This window comes from Merops nubicus, unplaced genomic scaffold, assembly GCF_000691845.1.
Source record: "Merops nubicus isolate BGI_N331 unplaced genomic scaffold, ASM69184v1 Scaffold50113, whole genome shotgun sequence".
Taxonomy (NCBI): Eukaryota; Metazoa; Chordata; class Aves; order Coraciiformes; family Meropidae; genus Merops; species Merops nubicus.
This window is the reverse complement of record NW_008597841.1, coordinates 1,990-10,408: the sequence shown is the minus strand read 5'-3', so window position 1 is coordinate 10,408 and position 8,419 is coordinate 1,990. Positions and strand designations below refer to the sequence as shown.

At 42.0% G+C, this 8,419-nt stretch overlaps 2 protein-coding genes across 2 annotated transcripts; one reads left to right on the top strand and one right to left on the bottom strand.

The window, feature by feature from the left end:
- Nucleotides 1-150: 150 nt before the first annotated feature.
- On the top strand, nt 151-4,669 carry GTF3A (general transcription factor IIIA; the record flags this gene model as incomplete). The annotated part of the gene is made up of 8 exons (XM_008936822.1): nt 151-251; nt 777-873; nt 1,087-1,175; nt 2,140-2,213; nt 3,420-3,503; nt 3,877-4,103; nt 4,190-4,249; nt 4,508-4,669. Coding segments are annotated over 8 exons (894 nt in total), but the record flags the coding sequence as incomplete, so codon positions are not given.
- Nucleotides 4,670-4,765: 96 nt separating this feature from the next.
- MTIF3 (mitochondrial translational initiation factor 3) lies at nt 4,766-8,110 on the bottom strand. The gene is made up of 3 exons (XM_008936821.1): nt 7,648-8,110; nt 6,265-6,410; nt 4,766-5,017 (listed from the first exon to the last, which is right to left on the bottom strand). Exons 1-3 carry the CDS (start codon nt 8,108-8,110, stop codon nt 4,808-4,810), a joined length of 819 nt encoding a protein of 272 aa, XP_008935069.1. The 3' UTR covers nt 4,766-4,807.
- Between the last annotated feature and the right edge of the window lie 309 nt (nt 8,111-8,419).

The following is an 8,419-nucleotide window of genomic DNA, read 5'->3' as shown; positions in this document are numbered from 1 at the left end:
GGTCGGGCAGCCTGCTGAGGGTACCCAGAGCAACAGGGGGTGGGGGGGTTGTTTGAGTTGCCGTCGCTGGGACACCCCGCTGAGGGCAGCGTCCCCGCGGCTCCGAGCCCCCTCAGGTGCCGCATCCACTAATTCGCTTTTCCCTTTCAGAGGCCGTACGTTTGCGATTACGAAGGCTGCGGGAAACGTTTCATCAGGGATTTCCACCGCGCTCGGCACCTCCTCACGCACACTGGCGAGAAGCCCTTCGAGTAAGGCCAAATTTCTGACTTAGGAGAAGGCCACGCTTGTCCTTACGGGAGTTGGAACCCGTGTGCGGGTGGTACGGTGCACGCCTAGCCTCGGTACTGTGAGTGCTGCCCGAGCAGTGTGTGCACAGCCTGGGACGTGGGGATTTTCCTTAGCCTCCTGAAACTCCTGTCTGCCAGTGACCCATAGTAGGTCCCTAAAGGAATGGGCAGGTATCTCCCTAGAATACAGAATTTAAAGAAGTAAGGAGTTCTCTGTTAATAAGCCCTTAATAGCTGCATATCATGGACTAGAAGCTAGGAATTCCTACCTGTTTCATTAAAAAAAAATATCTTCTTATATGTTTTCAAGTGGCTTTTGATTTAGCTCAGCCTCTGGCTTTCCATGTCTTCAAGAAAATTTTTATAGTTGACTTGTGAGTTTTTGGTTATTCTTTGTGTATTCCTCTTGTCTGATGATTTCTGTATCTACGTAGGGAGCACATCACCGTTTGAGAGTGATGATAAAAAATTGCCGTTCATTTGCAGGTGCACCGCTGAGGGATGCGGTCAGAAATTTGGACTAAAATCAAACCTGAAGAAGCACGTTGAGCGCAAGCATCAACATCAGCAAAAAGAGTATGTGGTGAGTAATTACCTGTGATACTGTAAAGTGGAGCTAAGCAAGCTCCTTTTTGTGAATTTAGTGAAACCCTTCAGCTTGTTAATTACCCGGTACTTGTACAAGTTCAAACACTGATTGGGATTTCAGTGAACACATGGACTGGGATGTCATTATTTCAAGTCTAATTATTTAAAACTTAATTTTCTTATTATTAAAACTTCATTTCCTACATAGTGCGACTTCGAGGGCTGCAACAGGTCTTTCCGGAAACATCAGCAACTTAAAGTTCATCAGTGTCACCACACCAATGAACCTCCCTTCAAGTAGGTGGATAATTTTACTAATGAAATTTAATAATTCCATTTTAACCACTGTAGATGACAACAGGTGCCTTTTCTCAAGCTTTTCATTGATGTGGCATAAAAAAAAGAGGCACGAATTTGTAGTCACAGCTGCAAGTACATTGCTTGTGCTAGTCCTTTGTTCAGTAGTTTGTTTTGAGCAACAGTCTTTAGTGCTCTGTAATTGCAGCATTCCAGACATAAGAAAACGTCTAGGGTTTATTACAGGTTCACAGGAAAAATAAACAAAAAAAAAAACCCAAACATTTTTTAGTTCACACAGTCTGAAATACAAGCGTAAGACCTTGCCTGGTAATGAAAAATGTAACTACCTCTGTTTTCCAGTAAAAAGCAGTGACTTGACTATCACTGAAGTAAGTAGCTTAGAAAAGGTGAGAGGCTTGGACACTGATCTGAGAAGCTGTGCATCGTGACTCCATTGTTTACATGACACATCAGTGTAGTTCTGATGAAAGCAAAGTTTAGGCTTGTGTATCTTACAGGTGGAACACGCTTTACAGGAGTATTCTGCTGAAGTGAAGTGCACTAATATGGCTGGGTGACAGGCATGAGAATACTGTCAGTGCTCTGCTGCTGTTCTGACTGCTTGGTCTGTACAAGCAACTTAAACCCTCCACTTTCTATCTATCTTTTCTGTTTGAAGAGCCTACTGTGTAGGGATGGTGTGAGGCTTGATTTTATAGCTAAAGGTTAACTTGCTAGAGATGTGGAAATTGTGCTGTAGTTTCAACTCTCAAGGGGATCAGAACCTTCTGTTTGAAACACGGACTGTTTCTGGAATTTACTTTACAGGGTGTGGAGGGGACAGAACAGATCTCTAGGCAAGGGAAGACTGGGACTGTTTTGTCCACTTCGGTTATTCTTGACTTTAAGAACAAAATGCAGATGTAGTGAGAAAAACTAAACCAGTGTGTTTTACACCTAGGTGTAGCAGTGAAGGATGTGGAAAGTACTTTTCTACTCCCAGTCGACTGAAGCGGCACGAGAAGATACATGAAGGTAACACGGTTTTTCCTCTTGCTTCAATTATGCTTTAGCCAAGGCAAATGGACTTCTTCCAGTACGGAGAGTATGCAGGGGTGGGTGGTGGGCATGGAAGTATTTTGGACCTAGTGATCCAGACAGACAGAACAAGAACACCCCTTTTGAGCAGGCAAATGTGATACAATCGCAAGGCATTGGATTGTTCAGTCACAAGGTACTTGTGGCAGGCTGAACAGAGCTCAGGATTCCTTCAGTCATTTCTTCTCCTAACGGGCTTCCTTGTCAGTAATTCATCTTCTGGAGATGGGCTGATGGTCAAGGCACTAGCCCAGACCTCCAGAGCTTAGTATCAGTTGCCAGTTCTGCCACAAATTTCCTGTGGTGCAAAGCCACGTAGGCTTGCATATGTGAAGTTGTTAATGTACCTGTGTGACAGGTATTTGAAATGGAGCTGTCAGGAGGTGGTCATGTCTGTTTAAACTGACCCTGCTATGATCCTGTCCATTCTTAAGTACTACTGACAGCTAACCTGTCTTCCAAAGCACTATCCAAAAAGCTGCTATTCATACTGCATTCCTTTCTTAAGGCAAGGATTTGTTTATAGTTGGTTGACCTTTCCTGTCCTAGGATTTAAAGCATGTTGGCTTTCTGTAGTTCATTTAAAAATCATTCTGTCTGCTCGATAGAGTGGTAGAGTCTTCTTTAGACCCTGGAATGTTACTGTATGGTCAAGAGCTTATTTTTAAAATATATAAATATTTATTTAGAAATAATAGATATTATTATAGTTCTTTTCATCTGTTTGCAGGGAAGTGTACAGCTGGTGAGGAAGCAGATTTACTGAAGCAATGAGAGATAGTTTCATAAAATCATTTAGGTTGGAAAGGACCTCTGGAGGTCATCTGGTCCAGCTCTCTGCTCAAGGTGGGGTCAGTTAGATCAGGTTGCTGAGGGCTTTGTCCAGTCATTTTTTTTAATGTTTCCAGGGATAAGGATTACACAGCCTCTCTGGACAGCTTGTGTCAGTGATACAAGGCTTCTTCCTTAAACCTGTTACGATTTTCTTGTGTTCTAATTTGTTTTCATTGCCTCTTGTCCCATCACTGTACAGCATGGGAAGAGAAATCCTGGCCTTTAAATGCTAGAAGTGGAGTTCCCCCTTGTAAAACTGGACTGTTTGCCAGAAGCTTTGTGATTGTGAACATCTGTCCTGTCCAACAGGCTATCCATGCAAGAAAGAAAACTGCTCATATATTGGAAAAACTTGGACAGAGCTTCTGAAACATAACAGAGCGAGTCATACAGGTAAGCTCCAAATGTTTTAGTAAACAGAGCATAACTTTTGATACAAATAGGGCACAAACTGCTATTTGAGGAGGAGTCCTTGTCTATACTGTCTCTAGACAAACTTGTTTGCTAACACATCGTGGGTTAGGTGGTTGTCAGTCTGGCTAGATGAAGATGCTGCCCAGTATATTAACTTGAATTTGTGATCCAGTTAAGAAGAAATTGTACAATGTAGGATTTCAGATCTGGGTAACTCATACTGCATTATTCTCTTGGCATCTCCAAGTTCCTTGTACTTCATGTGGCATTGTTCTACAGGACTACTAGCTTGATTCTGAGCTCCTGCAAGAAGCTGTTAATGTATATCCACGCCTGTCTCTCTCCCACTCAGACCTCGTTTGCAGCGAGTGCTACAGAACTTTCAAACGGAAGGATCACCTGAAGCAGCACCAGAAGACACACGCTGCAGAGAGGGAGGTCTGCCAGTGCCCGAGGGAGGGATGTGGGAGAACTTATACAACGCTCTTTAACCTTCAAAGCCACATCCTCTCTTTTCATGAGGAGAAAAAAACGTTCTTCTGCGATTACCCAGGCTGTGGAAGAGTGTTTGCAATGAAGGTATGTATTTTTTACACTGTTCTAATCTGAGTGACATAATCTGGAATCTAAACCTAACTTCTTTTTCCTGCTCTCTCTAACTGTAGCAGAGCCTCACAAGGCATGCAGTTGTACATGATCCTGAAAAGAGAAAGAGGAACTTAAAAGTAAGTTTTACTCTTGAAAAAGTCCCTTCAACCCTATCCTGTCACTTGAGAGAAGGGTAAACATTATGTTTCAAAATGTGACTTCAAGCAGGAAACCAGGCCAGCTATCTGTGTCATCTGGGGGATTCTTAATTTCTGTAAGGTCCTTTAAATAATGCAATGCTGGCATATTCATGCATCTCTTCTTTCCCTGCCACATTAGTAGACTTTGCTCCACAGGTAACATTAACTTGCTAATTCTGGATGTATTTTTACCAGGGGAAGCGTTCTCGCCCAAAGAGGAGCCTGGCCTCTCGTCTGAGTGGCTACATTCCTCCCAAAACCCAGCCAGGAAGGGACTCGGCTGTGGCAGAAAGCAAGACAATGGATGAGCCCATGGAAAATGAACTGCCAACTGTTGAAATTCTGACTCTGCAGTAAAAGGTTAACGTGAGAAAACGGGCTCTGGGGAATGACCAGTACAAACCTCAACAATAACTTTATTATGAAGTCTGTAGTTTGGAGGAGGGAGGTGGGTTTTAAATAAACTAATAGTGTTCATGCCTTTTCATGAAGTCACTAATGCAGTTCATTTGACTTCAGATCTTCATTTTCATCTTCCTTTACTGTATTGTTTTTCTGTTTTTCCATCTTCTGGTATGCTTTCAGCTCTTTGTCAGACATGTGTCTCAAAATACAGCTGCTCACTCCTTCCCTAGTAACTTTTGGCTTGGAAAGATAAGTGGCTTTCTCAGACATGGTCTCCAAAATCTGGTCAAAAAGCGTGAACTAAAAAGGAGGAGAAAAACAGGACTAAATACACAAACACAGGTAGAAAAACATTTCAGGCTGTTCTGTAATGACATGGTCGCTGGCTTGTCCTTTTCTAACTGCTTGTTCTTTACTCATTAGCATGTTTAGGAGAGTCACCAGAGGGGTTAAGCAGTTTCCTAACACTTAAGGTGAATTCTCACTCATCCTGTCTTGCTGTTTAAACTTGTCTGTGAAAGTGAACACCATCCGACCCCTCCCCACCCTCCTCCTCCACTAGATTTGGACATATTATGGGACATTCTCTTTGGGGCAGTGTTGTTCTAAGCTCAGCAAAACGTGGTAGTATTGAACTGAGTGATACAGTGCATTCATATAACAAGGTGAACTCTTATGTTCATAATTAAGCTTTTAAAGACAGCCTAAATCTGGATTGTTCCATGAAATGTTCTGCTCCCTACCCTATCCAGTTCTTGCTACCCTTTCCCTGTGAATTCAACTTTGTCTAAAGTTTTGTTCTTTCTGGATGAAGTGGTATCACTTTTTTTTTTCCCCAGTAATTTAGTAGAATCATCAAGGAAACCTAATTTGCTATGTACATTAAAAGGAAAAAAAAATTAAAAAATAATGTTGCATGGAATCTTTATAGAAAAAGCCAATTGTGCAAGTAACAATGAAGGCAAGTCTCAAGTCCCTGCATTTATGCTAGCAAGTAAGCTGCCCCCAGCTCCCTAACACCTTTACAGATGTTTACTTTTCCAGTCTTGGAACACCACCAATCCATCAGTTTTTCACACAGCAGCAGACAGCTAGCCTTAGCCCCAGTTGCATAGATGCATCTTCAAAAGAACAGTTGGGTTACTGAAATAATCCAGCTAAAATACAGCAGAATTCTTTTAAACATGACTTTTAAAGTTTTCAGTGAATGAGCTGGCTGAAGACAGGAAAATTTTCACCAGCCCAGTTCTGGTGCTGCAAAGGAGCAGGAACTGCTTAAACTCTGCTGTCGAAGCCAGTAGTGTAAGTGCTCTCTTAGGACAGCATGGCATTTGAGTTGTCTCTATGGGACTGCTGTTCCAGAACTGCAGGGTTTGAGCAGATGCAGCATAAGGTGGGGCAGCCATTGCTTTCATGGGAGCTAGACTTTCACTTACATTGGTGATACAGGATATACTAAAAAAGGTGGCAGCACAGAATAGGGCAAGTTAATACAAGTGCAGCTACTTAATTAAATAGATTGGTCCAAGTTCCAGGAGTCCACTTACCATGTCTGTATTGCTATCTTTTGCTTGCCGGATGGTGATTTTAACATGGTATTTCTTTTCAATCCACTGTGCTATCTGTTTAGTCTTGGTTTCTAAGTCATTCTTGGCAATAGCTGAAGAAAAGGATAACTCCTTCTGGACCATTCCTGTTTAAAACAGAACTAAAACTGCATTGGCTTAACATCCAAAAAAACTGAAATTTGTTGCTCGCTTTCAACAGCTTATAGTGCTTTGCTTAAAACCCTTCCCCTGTGGTGCTCTCCTACACAGAGCATCCCAGTCTCAACATCTCAGCATGCACCACCCTCACCTTAGAAGGTGGCTACTTAATCTCTCACACTGGCTGCAATAAGTGGGAGACTGAGGGCAAGACTGAGGTACAGAGAAGTCTCTTCAGGGTCAGGAGGCTTCAAGTATTTATATTTTAATGACAGTTTTGTTCATACTACCTGCAATGCAGGTCTAACCAAGATAAACAGGTAAGCATTTTATCTGGAATTAAAGACTTGGGGTACAAATTGCTACATTCTGCACCTAGTCAATGTAAAAGCTTTGAAGTTAGATAGCTCTTCATCACAAGCCCCTCTTCTTGGGAGTGGTGAAGCGCAATACTTGACTGGCAGTTTGATGCCTTGTAATAGAATTCAACAATTTGCAGTCTCTTCCTTCAAGATTCTCTAAAGTCGTTACCATTTGAATTATCTTTCTGTAGTTTCTTGAACAGAAAAACTCACTACCACAGTAGTACTCTCCTCTAAAAAACAGACATCTACCCAAAGATACCTTTGTTAGCCTGAGAATAAGAAGAGGATGCAAGGTCAGATGCCTCTTCTAAAACCTCTTATCCCCACTGAGTTTAAACTACTGGAGCAGATTATCTTAAGCAAAAACACGGAAAAGTGTTCAATAGTGAAAAAGCTGTTTGCTTACTCTGTACAAGAAAGGGCTCCAGACTCTTCCTAGCAGTAAGCTAGGAAAAGAGTTTCATGAATACTGGGGACAAAATTGTACAATTACATTGGTGTACTTGGTGTGCTGTTTGTAAAAACTGCCTCTTGCTTTATGCCTTGGGAAAAGAACAGAAATGCAGTGAGTCTCATAGAACAGATTCTAGTTATATTCATTTAAATAAAAATAGATCTAAACAAACAAAGCCAGCAGATGCCAAAATAATAAATCCTGAGAAGGCAATAGAAGGCTCTCTGTGGAAGCCTAGATTAATCCAAAATTTTATTTTCACCACTGCAAATCCTTAATAGCATGGACTGCAGTGACATTGCTTTGGATTGACACAAATGCAAGTAAGAGGATTTCATCTGCTGGAACCACTTCCAGCGGGGTGTTTTTCACGGCGCCCAGGCTGTGGTGCCAGAACGTACATACCTGGTTTGGGACTCGCTTTTTTCTTCTCTGCACGTCTCAGCTGCTCTTCATGAATCTGCTTCCCAGTCATCAGTCTGTACACGGGAGGTTCTGCATTCTCACGGAGGAGAACTAGTTTCAGGTCATGTTGATCCATTAGTCTGAGTGCCTCTGCCCGATGCATATTTCCTAAGCTCTCCCCATCCTGGTTGATTACGTGCAAAATCCGATAAGGAATCCTACGCCCAACGCTTCCAAATGCTGCCTTCCTTTGTGGTTCTGGCTGAGATGTTTCAGATGTACAAAATGGCTGAGTAAGTCCAAACACAGTTGACTTTCTAGGGTCAGGAACCACCATCCAGAATGGAGAAACGACCACCTTTTGTGGTACCTGGGTCAGAAGAGTACCGAAGAATCTTTTGGTATACTTGTTCTCATTTCTGGTTGCTTGACATAAAAGTTTCATCATGCAGAAGGCTGTCATTCTGAGGAAGCAGGGAAGAATTGAAAACAACTTACTCTATCAGTCAGATTCTTCTACTTATATTAGAAAGACTTTGACTCAGTTCACTAAACCCTAGGCCTTAAAACTACCCTTTCAGGCACATGTGTGGTGTTACTATACAGAATGAGTAATAAATGGTAAATTTATATAACAGAGGGCTTTAACCCAGAGAGAATCTGAGAAAGGAACAAGTTTTATGAAGAGCTGATGTTATTTTCAGTATTTAAAATTTGAACCAGAACTCCTTTGAAGAACCCAATACTTCTAGTTCATTCCTCCTCACAAGAG

Bases quoted from the DNA above. Each gene is read 5' to 3' on its own strand.
- MTIF3 (XM_008936821.1), bottom strand. From the start codon at position 8,110: ATGACAGCCTTCTGCATGATGAAACTTTTATGTCAAGCAACCAGAAAT. The intron at 6,411-7,647 runs GTATGTACGTTC...TGTTTTAAACAG, and splicing joins AAAAGCGAGTCCCAAACCAG to GAATGGTCCAGAAGGAGTTA. The intron at 5,018-6,264 runs GTAAGTGGACTC...CCTCCTTTTTAG, and splicing joins AAGATAGCAATACAGACATG to TTCACGCTTTTTGACCAGAT.